The 19,376-nt window shown below is 42.0% G+C and overlaps 1 protein-coding gene across 1 annotated transcript in view; it reads left to right on the forward strand.

Moving 5' to 3' along the window:
• The first annotated feature begins 8,945 nt into the window (after positions 1 to 8,945).
• The window catches only part of Chsy3 (chondroitin sulfate synthase 3), a 242,079-nt gene continuing 231,648 nt past the window's right edge, over positions 8,946 to 19,376 (forward strand). The window contains exons 1-2 of the mRNA XM_051163298.1: positions 8,946 to 10,054; positions 12,826 to 13,109. Of these exons, the coding sequence (XP_051019255.1) occupies positions 9,247 to 10,054; positions 12,826 to 13,109 (1,092 nt within the window). The 5' untranslated portion in view covers positions 8,946 to 9,246. The remainder of the gene's footprint in view (positions 10,055 to 12,825; positions 13,110 to 19,376) is intronic.

Raw genomic sequence — 19,376 nt, forward strand, 5'->3', positions numbered from 1 at the left:
GGCGGGCTTCACAGTTCTCAGGTCTTAGTGGCCCATGCTGAGTTGTAAGCAAGAGCTACCAAGCCACGTTTACCTAGCTATAAACTCTTCTTCCTGGGGAACATTTTATAGTGCTTCCAGGAAAAGAAAAAGATACTCGAAGGAATTTCTTTAGACCAGTGTTCTCAAGTACTTTTAAATAAATACTTTCGTTTAGTCTTAAAAATTGATGAAAAGGCCACATGGAAGTCTCAGCAGTGTAGAGTGTGGACCACGCGGAAGAGAACAGGAATTTGGTTCCCAGCATCCATGTTTGGCAGCTGTAATTCCGGATCCAGGGTAGCCAATGTCTCCAAGGGTACATACCTAAACACACACACACACACACACACACACACACACACACACACACACAATAATAATAATAATAATAATAATAATAATAATAGTAGTAGTAGTAGTAATAATAATAGTAATAATAAAATAAATCTTTAAAATTTGTTAAGGATTGCAAATGTTATTTGAGAAATCTAACATTAGAAAAATATGTATTATTCTATTAATTAATATAACAGCCAGTACATGTTAATGTGAACAAATAAAATATTTTATGAAATTAATGTTTCCAAAACCAACAAAAAATAATGAAGAGTGTCAGTAAAATAGCTGTCATTCTAGTATTAACTTAGCCATAAAACTTAACTTTCAAGACTAGGAGACTTTTGGGTCATTATTAGTTTGCTGCAAAATTAAATAAGAGTCATGCTATCTGCATCCACCATAAAATTAATTATAAGCCATGTCTGCCTTACTTGAGATATAAAATCTCGGGTAGAATATTCAATCTGTAAGCCTAAGGCATGACTCCTTGACAATCTGTTTTAAAATGTGATGCCTAAGCTTGCCTGTATGCTAATAAAGTATCCTGAAATTTAATAAGAAGCGTGATCAACAAGGACAGGGTCTAATCTGTCCTCTTACGCTTCTTTTGTAACAATAACGTGGCAATGAACAAACATAATACCCATAAAGTCAACACGCACACATGCATGTAAACACACACACATACACATATGCTCATATGTGTACATGCACACAAACACACAGATTGTTATGTGTCCCTATAAAATATACTCGTGAATATTTTAGAAAACACCACAACAAATTTTATAGACCCTCTTAAACTTGAAACTGGATTTTTCCGGGCGGTGGTGGCGCATGCCTTTAATCCCAGCACTTGGGAGGCAGAGGCAGGTGGATTGCTGTGAGTTTGAGGCCAGCCTGGTCTACAAGTCAAGTCCAGGACAGCCAAGGCTACACAGAAAAACTCTGTCTAAAAACAAAACAACAACAACAACAACAACAACAACAACAACAACAACAAAAACCCTGAATTTTAAGGCTTAATGCCTAGAGGAAGAAATATTGAGTAAACAAAAATGCAATATTAAAATTATTTTTACATTTTAAAATGTGTCTACAAGAAAATTACAGATGACATATCTAAATGGTATGTTTCTGCAGGACAGATTTGTGCCACAAAACAGGAAAGCAGAAGCAAACAAGCCAGTATTAAACATTGAACAGAGTAAGGTAGCACATGTGTTTTTAAAACACCAAGATTAAGACACTGAATTAGAGCTTATTAATATATTAGGAGAATAATGAAGAGAGAAAATTAAAAGTCGATATTTTTGACAATAGATTCATATTCTGATTAAGTCATCTCTAAATTTTGTGCAGCTCATTGTATAATTAAACATCATTTCTACTTAGAAAAGCAATCCTCATGTTAGAAATGGTGCTACTTTCTTGTGTGGATTCAGTCAAGCATCTTCCTTACAGCTGAGACTATCAGTGACCCAGAATATGGATGATAGGGTTTTCTTTTGCTTGGGATGTCTCCTGACCTCTTCCTAAATGACATTGTTATATTACTTACCATCCTGTTGCTGTGAAAAAAAAAAAATATCATGAACAAAAACCTTTGGAAGAGAGGGTTTATTTGAGCTTCTGCCTCCAGAATGATAGAGTTGATGTTGCCGGGGAGGCAGAGCAACTGGCAGAGAAAGCTTGAATGAAGAGGCAGCGGCTGGGTGGAGTGTCTCAGAGAACATTTATGTTTGGCTAATAGCCACTTTTAAGTGAGTATTTACCATGAGTGTCTTTCTGGGTCTAGGTTACCTCACTCAGGATGATCTTTTCTAGTTTCATCCATGGCAAATTTCAAGATTTCCTTGTTTTTGATAGCTGAATAGTATTCTATTGTGTAAATGTACCACATTTCTTTATCTATTCTTCTGTTGAGGGACATCTAGGTTGTTTCCAGATTCTGACTACTATGAATAAAGCTGCTATGAACGTAGCTGAGTACTGCAGGTTGTATGGAAGAGTTGGGGGCATAGAAGGACCTGGAGGGAGAAGGGGGTTGTCAGGAGGTCCACAAGGAGACTATCGAGGCTGGCAGTGTGCCTGAACAAATGGATGCACCAACCAATGACATTGTGAGCAGAGAACCTAGACCCCTTTTTCAGAGGTTGCCAATGGACAGCTTATTCTTCATGTGGGGAAGGAGGAAGGAGAGTGAGTGGAGTTGCCTCTGACATGAACTCTGTTAATGACAATTTGATGACTGCCCCTTGGCAAAGAGGCCCTGTGGGAACACAGAGGAAGAGGAAGCAGGCTATCAGCTGGGATCTGATAGGCTGTGATCATATGGTGGGGAAGGACTGCACCTGTCAGAGGTCTAGGGAAGGGGAATAGGGTGGAAGAGGGAGGGAGGAAAGGAGCAGGAAGATAAGAGCCAGGGGATTCCAATCAGGATGCAATATGGATAAGTTATAACAATTAAATACAATAAATTCAATGTCTTTTCACTATAAAAAATTAGCCACAACATCCTCATTCAGTTACCGAAGTATAAATTAACATCAGGCCACGACCTACACAATTTGTAATCTGCTCTAAATAATTACCTTTTCTTTTTCCATGATGTAAACTTAGATCATTCCCTCCTGTGCTGGTATCTGAGGGAAGAAACATATAACAAAACAACCATATTATTATCTATGGTTATAAAACCCCTCAATGCTAAAAATACTTATGACATAATTTATCCTTTAGAAGCAAACTGTAATACCACTATGAATACTAACCACTAGATGCCACAGTTGCTTCACACAAATGAAATCAACTCATTCTTGATCTGTCAAGGGAAAAGATGTTAACATCGATTGATCTATATAGCTCAATAGATTCCGAAATCAAAGTGCCAGGCTCAACTTGGTTAGAGCCTCCTAAGTGTATGTTGAACTATTCACTTAAATATTTACCTTTAGCATAATGATCAGAAATAGGAACACTCTCATAAATTCATTTCCACCAACTAGTGCTACCTCTTTAGAAGTTCTCAAATGCACAAGGGAATGTTCTCTGAGCAGCCATGCCTTTGTCACACTTGATCTCCAGTGACTGCCAATACTGCCACCCAACTCTACCCTTCCATCATGAATTCTACCTGTGTGTTGAATCCAGATGATAATATATATCAATAACTTTATCTCCTAGAGTTGTAAATTGATCCATATGCTACAACAGTTACATATGGTCACCTCTAAAATACTTAAATTATTTAAGGAGGACAGAAAATCAATTTTGTCATTTCCCTAGCTAAAGATTATGATTTTTCAGGACATTTCTATTCTTACTGCTTTTCTCACAATCATCCACCATGTTGTTTCAGGGAGATTTTACCTGGTGGTTTGCTAGTTTTCATACTCAGATATTCTTTTTTAATATTTTATTAATTTAGTCATATTACATCTCAATAGTTAGCCCATCCCTTGTATCCTCCCATTCCTCCCTCCCTCCCATTTTCCCCTTACTCCCTTCCCCTATGACTGTGACTGAGGGGGACCTCCTCCCCCTGTATATGCTCATAGGGTATCAAGCCTCTTCTTGGTAGCCTGCTATCCTTCCTCTGAGTGCCACCAGGCCTCCCCATCCAGGGGACGTGGTCAAATATGGGTCACCAGAGTTCATGTGAAAGTACTCAGACATTCTTGTTCAGAGAAAAACAGCAAATGCTCTGGGGGCCTTCAGTCAGAGCATGCACTCTTTTTTTTTTAACACAGTAAACACACTGTTCTACTTTCTATGCAATCATGTTTTCTTTCCTACACATAATTTATCTCTTGATTTCAGGTAATAGTTTCCATGTAAATATGCCTCTGACATCTCTTGCCCAGAGAGTTCTTTTCTTAAATTCTACTTAGGATATATATTGCTTGATTTTAATTAAAATTATGCCAGGAAATACTTATGTATCATGTATCTTCATGTATATGTGTAATCATGGATCTTCATGATTACATGTATGAAAAATTGTCTCACTGGCTTTGGAAAATATCAAATAAGTAACTATAGGAATCTCAATAAGCCTAATACTTAATTTAGATTACTAAAAATACTTCCAGGCTGGCACAATGACTCAGTGGGTAATTTAAAGGTGTCTGCAGCCAGATGGCTTGAGTTCACTCCCCAGAACCTAAGGCTTCTCATCCTTCCACCTCTGCATGCACCATGACACAGGATCTGCCACCCGATGAATAAATAAAATGTAACTTAAAATGCAAAACTTAAAAACATTTCTCATAGCTTCTCTTTAATTTTAATTATTTTTATTTTTAATTTTTGCAGGGCTTGTAATTGAATTCATGGCCTGATTCCTGCATGGTCTCCAGCACTGTTACATTCACCCCACTGTTGGCAGTAATCTTTTAAATGCCTTCAACTGCAAATCTCCCTTTTCTAGATTTTTTTTCTCCCCATAAAAATTAGAGTGAACTTATTTTTAAAAAAGTAGTTTTCTTCTTGTAAAAGAAAAATAATAACCATAAGATTACTCTACATGACATCTTTAGTGTCACTCAGAACAAACCCAGAGAGTTGTGGTTTTAAGACACTAAATAAACACTTTCCACACTGACACTGTTCATATGAATTATTATATGCTGCAATGGCCTGGAAAAAAAGTTTCACTCAAAGGAATGTAAAACATCTCCCTAATAACTTTATATTGGTGACATGTTATAATGGCATTTTGCATATGTTAATTTAAGAATATGAAAAATAATCATTCTAGTTTAGGTTTAAATGTGACTGCTAAACATTTTAATCATACATCTTTCATTTGGAGTTCATATTACTTTTTTTGGACATTTATGATTATTTTTTTTCTGTAGGCCAGAAGTTACATCCCACTTCCAAACTCCACTAATTTCTGGTAATCCTCAGTATGCTGTGTCTGTCCCCAGACGCTTGGTGCCAGGGAGTCTCCTCGCCCAAAATTTCTTCAGATCTCCACATTGTTAGTTCCCTCATGTTTGCCTATTTTGATAGAGTTATCCAAAATAACTCGGATATACTAGTTTTTAAGTTGTCTTCATTCCTGTGTATTCTATCATTTTCTTGCTCTCTCCTCTTGAAGAGATGGGTAGATGATCCAACATGTTTATTTACATACGTATGCTCTCCTGCAGCACGTTTGATCTTCCCTTAGTAGAATACAAGCCCCACAAAATCAGGGACCTTATCTGTTTGCTGCTGCTTCTTGATAATATCGTGAGGTTAACAATAATACTAAATATTTGTTAAATAAACCAAAGAATGGAACATAAAAATAATGATTGACAAGGTGGTTCAGTGGTAACCTGAGATTCATCTCTGTTGAAGGGCAGAACACACATGGACAAACACACAGGCATGCACACACACACACACACACACACACAGACATACACACAGACAAACACACACAGATACACACACTACACACAGACACAGACAGACACACACAGATACACTCTACACACACATACACAGACACATACCAGATACATACACACACACACAGACAAACACACAGACACAGATACACACACTACACACAGACACAGACACAGACACAGACACACACACAGATATACTCTACACACACACACAGACACATACCAGATACACACACACACAGACAGACAAAAACACAGACACAGATACACACACTACACACAGACCCAGACAGACGCACACACACAAATACACTCTACACACACACACACACACACACACACACACACACACACACCAGATACACACACACACACACACACATACACTGCACACATACATCTACACAGACACACACCAGACAGACACACACAGACTCAGACACAGATATACCCTTAATAAAAGAAAATAAATATAAAAATGATGTGATATTTGAAGAGATCCTTGGGTAAGAACTAACATTCCCTGGGTCTACAGTGACCTACAGGCTGTATAAAACACATTCAGTGAGCTCATAAATTCTCACAGAAATGTGATGTTCATGAGAGAATTCTAGATCTCAAAGGACTTTTAAGCAGGTTCTCAAAACCACTCAGGTAGCATTGAATACTGCTCCAAAACCTCCATTTCATTACAAAGAGCTTTTTGTGTCTTCCTGATTCCCAAATTGACATACCCAATGGCTAGAATACTCACAGAGGACTGTGTTTCCCCAGCCTGTAATTCATCAACAGTGTGATACATTGCTGTGGGGTGTTATGTCCATCTACAAGAGATACTTTGTAGCAAAGTGTTATATCAAGGCTACACGGTGCTACTTTGTAGTGGGGTGTTATATCCATCCACACAGTGCTACTTTGTAGTGCGGTGTTATGTTCATCTATAGTAGCTGGGTGTCATAGCCATCTACACAGTGAAAGTTCGGAACAGTGTGTTATAGCTGTCTAGACCCCTTGTCAGCACAATAAACTCTGTGTCAGGATACAGCAATTTTCTAGCTCCAGTCTCCAAGTCCAAAGCTCTCCACTTTGAGTGGTATGTAGTGTCTTATACAAGCTTGTTAAACAAACTAACAACTTCTCAGTCATTGTAAACTGGTCCTGAGTGGGTTATCTGTGACTAATGAGAATTAGTGACTTTATAAGCCAGCCCATGAGCAGCATCCATTAGAGTGAAGAGCAGCTGAGAGCTGTAAGGGGAGTTTGCTGATGTGTAAAAGCAGACTTGGTTCTCAACCACTGACCACATCTACATGGGAAACTCTTTGACAATGTGTGTACTTATCATAGCAGCGGTTGACCACGTGGGGCTATTTAAATCGGAATTAATTCAAGTTACATAAAGCTGAAAATACATTTCCTCAGTCATACTAGCCACATTTCAAGTGCCCCCAAATCTTACTAGGTCAGCGGCTACCATGAGAGAATGATAAAGAATATTCATCATAGCTGAAGTCTATGAGGTAACACCTGCAGGAAAATTAAAATGTTTTGGCAAAGAAATATTGTTAAATCCGAAGAGTTCTGCTTCCTTGGCTAGCTTTGTTTCCTAGCTGAAATTCGACATTAAAACGAATCTGAATGCCTTCATTCCCATGAGTCTCGCTCAGGGCACGCTTCAGACGTGGAAAGGAAAGGAGGTTCATTTTCAAGTAGAAGCAACCTTTAGTCAGCTGGGTTTATGTACAGCCTGTGACTGGCGTGGAAAGAACCCTCCTGTAGTGGTTCCAGGCCGACTTACTGTTCCAGAGACGCTGCCAGCACCTTGCTAGACTGAGCCATTATGCCTAATGCCATTCAATACCATCGCTGTTGAGGTTGATGTACAAAGCAGAGCCCAGCAACTCGAAGAGAAGTCAAAGGTTTGGCATGTCAGACACACCACACTGTATACGGGTAGGTAGACAACCTCCAGAGAACAGATTTGAAATGCATCCTTAAAAATATTACCTACCTTCAGATATTTTCTTCACAATATTAAAGTGATTTAGGCCAATACAGTTTAACCACTTTGAGATCCCTCTCCCGAGAGATGAGCTGGTTCCTGTCAGTGTCTCAGAATAGGCAAGAACAAACAAAAATTACACCTTCGATTTTATGATTAGGTTAGCCGGCATGGGATGAGCATTTCCTTAGTTTGCTTCTTTGAGGCTTTCTGATTTGTTCACATTTTGTAATCATTTGCCGGTCCTACTTAGTCTTCTTCCCAGACAGAAAATGATTCATGCTTCTTATTTGCACACAACAGACTACCAAGAGAGAGCGGAGGAGGGGACAATTAGGGCAGGCCCACATTTCCCAAGTCAACAGGTGGAGGACACTCATTACAAGTTCTTCTGGGATTGAATACCCTCCCCAGCCTCCAGCCCCCGTTCACCTTCATCTCCCCCAGCCTTCCCAGAGCGTATTTCCAATCTCAGATTTTCTCAAGAGACACCAAACGCTGCTGATGCTCTGACCTGGGGAGGGAGGCGGGAAGATGCAGGTAGGGTAGCTAGGCTGGTGCTGACCATTGGTTTCCTGGCAGTGAGTGGAGAGAAAGGGTGTGGCGCAGAGGCAACTGTAAGTGTAGCCATTGAGAACCCTAACCGCCAAAGTGGCTTCGCGGACCCCGGGCGGGGCGCAGTGGGAGAGGGTCACGCTAGGACGCCACCAGCCCAGGGCTGGGAGCCCACCCGCAGTATTGCGCGCTTGCTGGGGCCTCAGGGATCCAAGATTCCAGGATAAAACTAGTTGGGGAGACACACCGGGAACAGCTTAGCCAAGGCCCGGGAAGCCGGGTCAAGAGGGCGGGGGCGGGATGAGACCTAGAACCCAGCCAGTGGAGGGGAGACGGGGGACGGCGGCGCTGGAAGCCGGAGGTGGCCGCACAAGCGTCGTTTCCTTCCGGAGAGGAGGCTGGCCGACCTAGGCGCAGGCTGGTGGGGGGTGTCCAAGGGCGGGTGACTGGGAAATATCGCGGCCCGCGCTTCCCCACGCCTGGCAGCCGGGGCGCGGGTGGCTCCTCCTTCGGGCCGGTCCCGAGCCTGGCTGCCGGCGGGAGGGAGGCGGGGAGCGAGGGCGGAGGCTTCAGGAGGAGGCGGGACCAGGCGCGCCTGTGACAGGGTGGCAGCCGAGAAGCGGACGCGTTGCCGCCGCTCCTCCTCCTGCAGCTCCTCTCGCGGCCGCCGCTGCCGCCTCCTCAGCTGCCGAAGTTTCACTCCCGACCCTCGGCGGGAGCCCCAGAACGAAGCAGAGCTGCCGCCTTGCCGGGAGCTGCAGCGCAGCTCTGCGTGCGGATAGCTAGACCGCGTAGGCGCCTAGGCAGCTTTCCACGGCCTGGGTTAGGGGCGAGGAGACCCAGCCCGGGCGGCAGCCAGCCTAGGGGACACGCGACAGCGCCCACACAGCCCACTCTGCGTCCGTGCCCCGAGCTGCTGCGATGGCCGTGCGCTCCCGCCGCGCCTTGGTGAGCGTGGCGCTGGGGCTGGTCCTGGGCTTCACCACCGCGTCCTGGCTCATCGCCCCCCGGGTGGCCGAGCTGAGCGAGAGGAGACGCGGTTCCAGTCTCTGCTCCTACTACGGCCGCTTGGCTACCGGGCCCCGCGCGGGCGCACAGCAGCCTCTCCCCCAGCCTCAGTCCGGGCCGCGGTTAGAGCTGTCGCCGCCCCCCGCCAGCCACGAGCTCCCCCGGCCGCAGCGGCCAGAGGCGGCGCCCGGAGGTCCCGGTTTTTGGAGCAGCCCCTGGCAGCAGCCAGCTCCGATGCCGCAGAGGAGGCGAGGACACAAGCCCGAAGGTGCGACGGCGCTTCCCGTCGCTCCAGCAGCTGCCAAAGGGGAACCCCCGGAGGAGGACGGGGGTGCGGCTGGCCCTCGGAAGGGTGGCCAGCCCGGGAGCAGCCACAACGGTAGCGGGGACGGGGGTGCCGCTACCCCGACCTTTGGACCCGGGGACTTCCTGTACGTAGGTGTAATGACCGCGCAAAAGTACCTGGGCAGTCGCGCGCTGGCCGCGCATCGGACCTGGGCGCGCTCCATCCCTGGCCGCGTGGAGTTCTTTTCCAGTGAGCAGCCTCCTAGTGTGGCGCTTGGCCAGCCCCCTCCACCTTTGCCTGTCATCGCACTGCCGGGAGTCGACGATTCCTACCCTCCCCAGAAAAAGTCTTTCATGATGATCAAGTACATGCACGACCACTACCTGGACAAGTATGAGTGGTTCATGCGCGCTGACGACGACGTCTACATTAAAGGTGACCTCCCAGTGTTGGCTGTCCCCCTGCCCACCTCCGGATCCCTTTCTCTGCAGTCCCTAGCCCCTCTATAGCTTCTTGCCAGCACCTGCTTTGGGCTTCTGCAACCCCCAGCCCCCTATCCCCTCCCCTCGCATCCACCCACCATTCTTGCCTGCTCCTCCTCTTCTGTAGTCTGGACCTTCCTCATACCTGCTCAGCTTTATTCACTTTCCTCCCTTTTACAGTTGTTCCTTCCACCTGGCTCAGGTCTCTACTCTAAACGTGAAGAAAAGGACCTTAGAGCTAACCCAAAAGCCATTACCGCCCCTCCCCCAAGCCCGCCTCTAGGTGATACTTTCCTAAATCTGTCCAGAGGGGCGTGTCCTGCCTAGAGGAAAGCAAGATGCAGGATGCTGGCTGGAGCAGGGCTGGAAATTTTGTGTTGTTGCCGTACTTGCCTGCTCCTTTGTTTCAGCTTGATCTAGAACAGTTTTAAACCAGCTGAGGCTGAGGATTGCCATCTTCTACTGTCCCGGACTCGTGTTTGAACATTGTGTGGCTTTTAGAAACTTGCCTTATATTGAGACCTTGGATACACCCACCAGCCCAGTGCGCTGTTCCTTCCAGCCAGAGCCAAGCTGTTCCCCATTTTCTGACACACTTTAATAAAACCCAGTGGCGATGGGCGGGACTCCCCAAAGGTCAGGTGGAGAAGAGGGGTTGAAAGTGCTTTGGATTTAGACAGACTCAGCTAGCTGCAAGCTGCGCATACACAGTAACAGTAGATCCTTTCCAGTTCCTCTTCATGACTGCAGCATTTGACAGTCCAGAACTCCAGAACCACACCGTACAGCCAAAACATCAGGAAACTTTGTCAGAGTTAAAGAAAGGGGCAGGTCCCACCCCCTACCTCCCACTCCCCACCCCGCCGCTCCCCGCAGGTCCTCCCTCCCTTCCCCACCTCTCCGCTCAGGCCCAGGCTCCATTGTCAGCTGCTCTGACCAGAGAATTTCTAAGCTCAATGACGCGAAGTTCCATAGAACCCAGTACTCAATCTTTTTGGATTAGACAGTGGGAAAGATTGCAAAGAAAGAACTGGGCTTGTCCTGGGGGAGAAACCTCTGCTTTCTGTGATCCCTAATCTCTTGGTCAAAGCAGTGCAGCCCTTTCTCAGAATGTGCAGGCTATTTGTAGACCTATGACTTGGTCATGAGCAAGATTAACCACCTTCACGTAATACAAGGACAAACAAATTTGATAGTCTTATTTGAGACATGGAGTTGATGTCCTGTTAACCGAGGTGTTCTGAGTTCGAGTGGGGAGGAACAGATCACTGTGCTGCTCTTGGAAAGGAGGGATTTTGATGGTTAGGTGCAAACAAGGCTATTATGATTGCTTTCCTCCAATGTGGTATTTATGGTTGAATCAAAGAAAAAGACTGCTTTCAAAAGTGTTGCCACTTCGGTACATTTTGCTTTCTGTTCCTTGCCTTGTTCATCTTCGGCTTTAGGATAGTTATCTTCTATTTCTCATCAAATACCGCAAAGATTTCCTGGCAGAGGGTCGTTCTTTGCAGTGTACACTGATAGCACCTACTTCTGTCGTTTGTTTTAATGCTTTGGAGTACCGCCCCTCAAATCATTGACATGTCATATTCAATTTCTATTAAAGATAAAATGCATTTTATATTAAGAACTCAGTTATAGTTTTAAAAAAAAATCTTTGTTGAGAGCTAAAGAGTGAGTCATGGGACTGAAACAGTGGCCAAAGATTCCCTGTTCATCAAAAATGAGAGGGCTAAGGCTAAGAATGTGAAGACAGTGACTTAGTCTGTAGACTTACTCTGTAGACTATTAAATACTTTGAAGTCCGATAGCTACAGACTTTTATTTTAAATTCTTTCTTTTGATAAACTTACTGCCCATAAGTCAATTTATTGCAGTATTTTGACTGTAAAGTTTATGGATATTTCCTCTGAAATAATGCCTTCCCAAGTTCAGTTTCCAGATGAAGTTTCACTTAAATCACCCCCTAAATAATGTAGGTTGTACACGTCTGAAGTTGAATTAATGAGAAATACCCAATCTAGTCAATTATTATACAAAAACTAATTGGATATTCTAGCTATGGAGGGTAGATAAGTTGGTAAAATACTTGTCTTGCAGGCATCAGGACCAGAGTTGCACTCCCCGGAAACCATGTAAAAAGAAAAAGCATGGCAGATGTGGAGTTCTCTGTGGTCTGCCAGTCTATCTACTTGGTCAGCTCCAGGCAAATTGGAAAGACACTCTCCAGAAACTCACCTAGGCCAGTTAGAAAGCCACTGTCCCCGGAATCAAGGTGCTGGACCTAGAGGAGACACAGCTAAGGTTGAACTCTGCCTCCATGTGCCTCCGTGTGATGTTGCACTCCCACACACAAAAATATAGGCACAAATATAAATATTATTATTGGCTATCATCAGATTGCCAAAACAACACCAAATGTCAGCATTGAGTATTATGTTATTCCTGGGAGTTTTTGTTACACTATCTTTATTCCTGTTATCTTTATCTCACCTCTGCTGTAAATTTGATGACTCAATAGATTGGCTAAAATTGTGTTAAGATTTAAGAAATGACCGTATGTCTGTGTTTTTTATAAAATGATAGAAAGGAGAATTGTTTCCTCACAACAGTGTAAGGTGTATGAGGAAGTAAAAGGAATGGTGGAAGTTCTTTCACCGCACTGAACATGGTAATTGCCTATGAAGTGAGGACAGGGGGTGACTCTTGGCTTTTTCTTTGTAGGTGATAAGTTAGAAGAATTTCTTAGGTCCTTAAATAGCAGCAAGCCTCTCTACCTGGGACAGACTGGCCTGGGGAATACTGAAGAACTGGGAAAGCTGGGCCTGGAGCCTGGGGAGAACTTCTGCATGGGTGGACCTGGCATGATCTTCAGCCGTGAAGTTCTCAGGAGGATGGTGCCTCACATTGGCGAATGCCTCCGAGAAATGTACACCACTCACGAGGACGTGGAAGTAGGGAGGTGTGTCCGCCGCTTTGGTGGGACTCAGTGTGTCTGGTCATATGAGGTAAGTCTTGAGATGTGACAAGATATTCACGTATTACAGATGCATGCCACTTCACATCCCGGAGAAAAATCTTATCTATTTTATTTTTATTTTTTTTTACTTAGATTTATTTGCTTAAAAAAAATCACAGTAGCTGACTTTATGGATTTGGAAATGACTGTGGGATTCCTCTTTCTTATTAGACTTGAAGCCTTTCAGAGGTTTCCTTGTGAGCACAAAGCTTAACTTTAAGCAGATTTTTTTTTTGTTATATCTCTGCCAGCTACAATTCCCCCACTTGTCTTTATTTGCTCTATGTGTGTGTGTGTGTGTGTGTGTGTGTGTGTGCGCGCGCGCATGTCTATTCGTTTGCTGTCTCTAACAAGAGGGCTAATTGTGGCTCCTTCTACTATAATTTTTGTTATTTGTTGACTTGTTCTTCTTTATTAGCATGATAACAGCCCTTTGCTTTCACATGGCTAAAATGTGGGTTCTTTGAGAACGTTCAAGTGGGAATTGGGCACTTAGGGGGAAGGTCAACAACATGTTACTCGTGGTAGGTTCATTTTCAACACTTGAACAACTTTATTTGATAGTGTGTGAGTGATCTGGGGGAAATGCCACAGCATGTCACATAACTGTAGTTTTTGCTTGTTCTCTAGACTTTATTTATGTCTATTTTCATGAAAGTTTATCAAAAGCCATAGTTATTTAAACATTTAGTGGTATGGACTGTTATGACATTGTGGCCATTAGTTTTGTGGATTTTTTCCCCTTTAGAATTTGGTTTTGAAATCAAATGAATTGTCCTTTAAAATAGATTCCGTGAAAGATAATCTTAGTAACAATTGATTTCATGTTTAAATAATACATTGCAATTTTAATGCAGTTTGATCTGCAGGTATTTGGAGTTTAACTTTATTTTACCTACCCAGTGGACACAAACTACATTTTAACTTCTTTGTTTATCTTCAGAGTTTCAGAAATTTAGCATGGAAGATACATTTAATGAAAACATATTTCATGTGAAATGGCTGTTTCTCAAAGTTACATGGTTCCTTTTAATATTTTTTCTTTCAGGGGTATAATATCTCTTATTTATTTAAAAAAATCTTGTGATACAATTCACTGAGGTATTTTGAACAATTATAACACACAGAGAAACTTACTGCTAATTATGTGTTTGGATCTAGTATTAGGCAAATTAAGATGATTATACAAGTAATTCCATTTAACAATAAGATAGCAACTTTTATTTTATAACACTGACCTATAGCTTTGGTGACCCACTCCAGTAATTCAAACACAGACAAGCCTGAAGAGGGAGGGCTATAAGTTTGAGGTTAACCTGAGCTTGTTAGTGAGACTTGGTCTTAAAAACAAATCAAAACAACAGTGTTAAGAAGAAGATTGACAACAAAACATCATAGTTTTTTCACTAAAGGTTACTTCACTGAACTCAATGAGAAAAGAATTCTCTCTACTATAAAATGATCTCTGAAACAACAAATAATGTATGAATTACATTCAGTTAATTTCATGTGAAGATATGCTACTGACTTTTGAATGGATGAGTAAAAAAAAAAAAAAAAAAAAAGAGAGAGAGAAATATGGGATTTTTGATAATTTACTGCCTTAAATAGAAAGTGTTAGCAAACAGTGTCATTTATTATCTTCCACATTTTCATTGATTCTGGTGTGAACATACAGTCTTTACTTTATGCTGTATATGTTCACGTTTCATGGCAAGAAAATATGGTCAAGTGATGTGCAAGCTCCCTTATCGGCTGTGATATCATCCCCAGGATCCTTTGCAGTGTGTTTGAATTTGGAAGGACACTTGTCCATCAGTGACTTCAGAATCTGCACAAAACAGATCAATTTAACATTTGCTTCTAGCACTGGAAAAAAAATCAGAGTAGTAAATTTAATACTGAGTAGCTTCAAGGCCTTCGGACAGTTCAGCCTGTGGCAGTTTGTCAACACGTCCTGGTTATCATGGTCTCGATGCTGTACATCCTGCCTACCGTGTTAAACCAGGAGCTGTACACCATGGATTCGTAAACTTTATTTAACAGTCATTGGTAATGCTGATCCATTCCTATCAAAAGAGTGAAACCAAAACTTAAAGCCTTTAATTTCATATTCCATGCATTAATGATTTTTTGACAAAGAATTGGAAAACTATGTTGTTTTATTTTAGAAATATAAAAAATAGAAATAAAAAAACCAATGATAGTAAGCTGACTGTGAAACTCAGAATGCTTCTAAATTACATTACAATGTAAGCAAATTAAAGGAGACTGTGTGGAGTCTATTATTTCAATATGCACCATTCAAGAATCCTACACAGGTTAGATAATATATACTTAAAGAAAAATGATTCAACTAATTCCTAGATTCATTTTTAGAGCATTCTCTTTTCTGAGTTAGTGTAATCCCATACTACCATCAGTTCCACAAACTCCCAGTGGCCTCCCTCCCACTCCTTCCCCCCACTCCCTCCCCCCACTCTCTCCCCCTTTCCTTCTCTCCCTTCATCCCTGGGAAAGCAAAACAAAACAAAACAACAGCAAGAATCCTTAGGAAAATGAAAACCTACATTCTCACAGAAATGTCCATGTAAATGTTGCAGCATTTTATTGGTAATTGCTCCAAATTGCAAGCATTCCAAGTGGTCTTCAGCAGGTCAATCTGCTTAGTTTTCAGGGACTCATCTCTTAAGGCAGCTGGAACCTTCTCTTTTTGTATCTTGGGATGTAGAGACATTAATGTGTACCTTCAGTGCCTAGCAACCAGACCCTGGCAGCCTGTTTGGTAGCTGGCTTCCTTCCCCCATTTACTCCTCCACCGCCTTGTCTTTAATGGTACACAATGTACATGATGCCATTGGAGAGTGTAGATGGATACTTTCCTGCTTGGGACTGGAAACTTAAAGGCGAATTATTAACTCTGTCTCTGAGGTCCAGAAAAAGTTCCAGTCTTTTATAATATAAGAGATGCCTCCATAATATTATCGCATTGCCACACTTTCTAAAGGATTTAAGCATTTTCAGATATTCCTATTGAAACTGCATATCATATATACTTCAATTTTGTTGCAAATTAGCTTATTTATATACTCATGTTTAGTTTATTAGCAATATTGAATTTTTACTTTAGTTCTATCACTTATATTTAAACATTAAAATGGTTTTAACTTCATTAATTGTTCTCACCCTGTGAGTTCTACATTTGGCTAGCAGAGATCAATTGAAGACAGTTGGTTTTTCTCATTTTGATTTTTGTAGTAAGATAAAGCCAATGGAAATATATATAACTCAAGTAGATGTTATTTCCACAGCCAGTTCTGCATTGGTTAAAGATGTTTTTATGTGGTTTTACAGAACCATTTCCCATGATGAAACAGGATTCTATTTGACTCTTTTCATGGTTAACTTTATGCAAGAAGTCTGATGTTTATTTTTGGCCCAGTAATGACTATAAAAACTATAGTGAATTATATTATCTTACAAAAGGATATGCTTCACAAGATGTTCCTGGGCTTTTAAGTAACACCAGAGACTTGGGGCCTTGGGCTCTATTAGAGTCTTCATAGTATGCTTTAAGTTTTAAGTATCTCTCCCACTATTTCTGAACTACATCTTAGCTTCTTACTGGTCTTTATGAGTTATTATTTCATCCTCTTTCTCCTCCTCTTTTCTTTGCCTTCATTTTTGTCTTTCTTTTTCCCTCTCTTTCTTCTCTGGTATATGAATAGTGTATGCCGGTGCCCTCACTCATGCGTCTCCATGAGGAGGCCACTGGTTGGTGCTGGGTGCCCCTCACTTGTGCGTATCCATGTGGAGACCATGGGAGGTTGATGTTGAGTGTCTCCCTTAAATGTTTGCCACCATATTATCCTGAGGCAGGATATTACACTGAACCAGAAGCTGACGATTTGGGCCACTCTTTCCTGCAGTTCTGAGCACTGGGGTTACAGAACATGCTGCCACACGAGGCTTTCATTTTGGGTCTGGGGATCTGAACTCAGCTGCTCATGATTGCACAACAGTCACGGCTATGGAGCCAGCTCCTCAGCCCTAACGACAGGTGACTCCCTTTCTAATGAGGGATTAGCTCTATCATCAGCATGCTTGATATCTCTCAGAACTAATTAATAGATGCAGTAAAGTCTAAGACAAGGATTTTTATCTACAATTCAGTTTTTCAGAAGTTGTTGTTTTAATGATTCAGTCACCATTTGGTTTTCGGACTTTCCTAATAGCAGCAAACTTCTCACACCTGCTCTTTGCTCCCCCATCCCATTTGTCAGACAAAATCCTTCTGAACTGATTTTGTGAGACTTTCTTTCTGTCACACTGTTTTCTTCATTGTATAACATAAAATTACCTTTTGAAGTGATGAGGAAGCACAGGGCACTTTTCACTGCTTTGTGGACCCCATTCATTTCCATTACTGATCCATCCCCTTATCACCTCACCTGAGACCATTTACACATTCTAAGTAAGTACTTTCCAACAGTTGAAGAAACCAAGTTTAAAAGATGCCTCCAGACAACTAGAAACAAACGGCACGATCGCATGGCACTGCTGTCAATTTTAAATACTTTTCTTCCTTAATAAGTCACAAACATTGCAATTTCTTGAAAAAAAAAATCAAGTCAGTTTCATTGTCTTGGTGTCCTTGGTGTCCAAAACAGTATGTTCTTTAAGAAACATTAGTTCAGCTGTTTTTCTACTTAGTAGGTATCGAAAATACAAAGAAACACATTGGACTCCAATGTGTAGCCAATGTGTTATGCCACCTTTCTTTTGTATAATGGTATGGCGCTTAATGACACATTTTGTTCAAGAAATTTGATTGATACAGGAAGAAAAAGTGCCAAGATGTGTGAGTCATTCTTTAATGTTGTCAGAGTCTTAAACCAGTCAAGGAAGGTGGGAATTGAGGAGCTGCAGAGCCTCGCAGGCCCAGTGTCAGTCATGATGTGTATTTAATGTTATTCTGTCTTGGAAATGTATTGGAGATTAACAGTTCTGCAACTGTGCTACAAGTTTATGAATTAACTAGACAAACACAATTTATTTTTAAAGCCCTGCAGGCACTGTCTGGGTCCTAATAGACAAAGAAATTGATTTCTTAAGTGTTTTGAACTTCTTAAGTCTTTATTTCCTGCTTATAACTTTGACAGCAATGTTTTACATTCTTTGTTTTCAGGTTTTTTAAACTATCCTTTTTAGTTTCATTAATTTTTATTGCAAAAGTTTTTTAATTAATTAATTTATTTTATAATTTACTTAGATTACATGTCAATTTTCCCCTCAGTTGTACCCTCCCATTCTTCCCTCCCTCCCTCTTTCAACCTATTGCCCTCCCCAAGTCTATGACAGAAAGGGATCTCCTCCCCCATGGTATGGTCACAGCCTATCAAGTCTCATCCTGGCAGCCTGCTTATCCTTCTCTGAGTGCCACCAGGCCTCCCCACCAAGAGGAAGTGGTCAAATATGGGGCAACAGAGTTCATGTCAGAGTCAGTCCCCACTCTCCATGCAACTGTGGAGAATGTCCTGTCCATTGGCTAGATCTGAATATGGGTTCAATGTTTACTGCATGTATTGTCCTTGGTTGGTGCAGTAGGTTGAGCAGACCCACCTGGGTCCAGACCCACCCATCATGATGTTCTTCTTGTGGGTTTCTAGGACCCACTGGATCCTCCTATTTTCCTATTCTCTCATATTTTCCTAACCTAGAGTCCCAATAGGAAGTCCTCTCATCTATCCCAATCTCCTGGTAAGTAAAGACTTTCATGGGACACCTCTGTTGGGCTAGTGTCCAATTATAAGTGAGTAAATACTATGTGAGTCTTCCTGGGTCTGAGTTAACTCACTCAGGATAATCATTTCTAGTTCCATCCATTTGCCCATAAATTTCAGGATTTCCTTGTTTTTAGTAGCTGAGTAGTATTCCATAGTGTAAATATACCACCGTTTTTTTTTTTTTTTTAAATCTATTCTTTGACTGAGGGACATTTAGGTTGTTTCCAGGTTCTGGCTATTACCAATAAGGCTGCTATGAACATGGTTAAGCATGTGACCTTGTTGCATGGTGGAGCATCTTCTGGGTATATTCCAAGGAGTGGAATAGCTGGGTCTTGAGGTAGTCCTATTTCCAGTTTTCTGAGAAAGCACCAGATTGATTTCCAAAGTTGTTGTACAAGTTTGTACTCCCACCAGCAATGAAGGAGTGTTCCCCTTTCTCCACATCCTTGCCAGCATGTGCTGTCACT

The sequence above is a fragment of the Acomys russatus genome, chromosome 20 (assembly GCF_903995435.1).
Source record: "Acomys russatus chromosome 20, mAcoRus1.1, whole genome shotgun sequence".
In the NCBI taxonomy this organism is placed as follows: domain Eukaryota; kingdom Metazoa; phylum Chordata; class Mammalia; order Rodentia; family Muridae; genus Acomys; species Acomys russatus.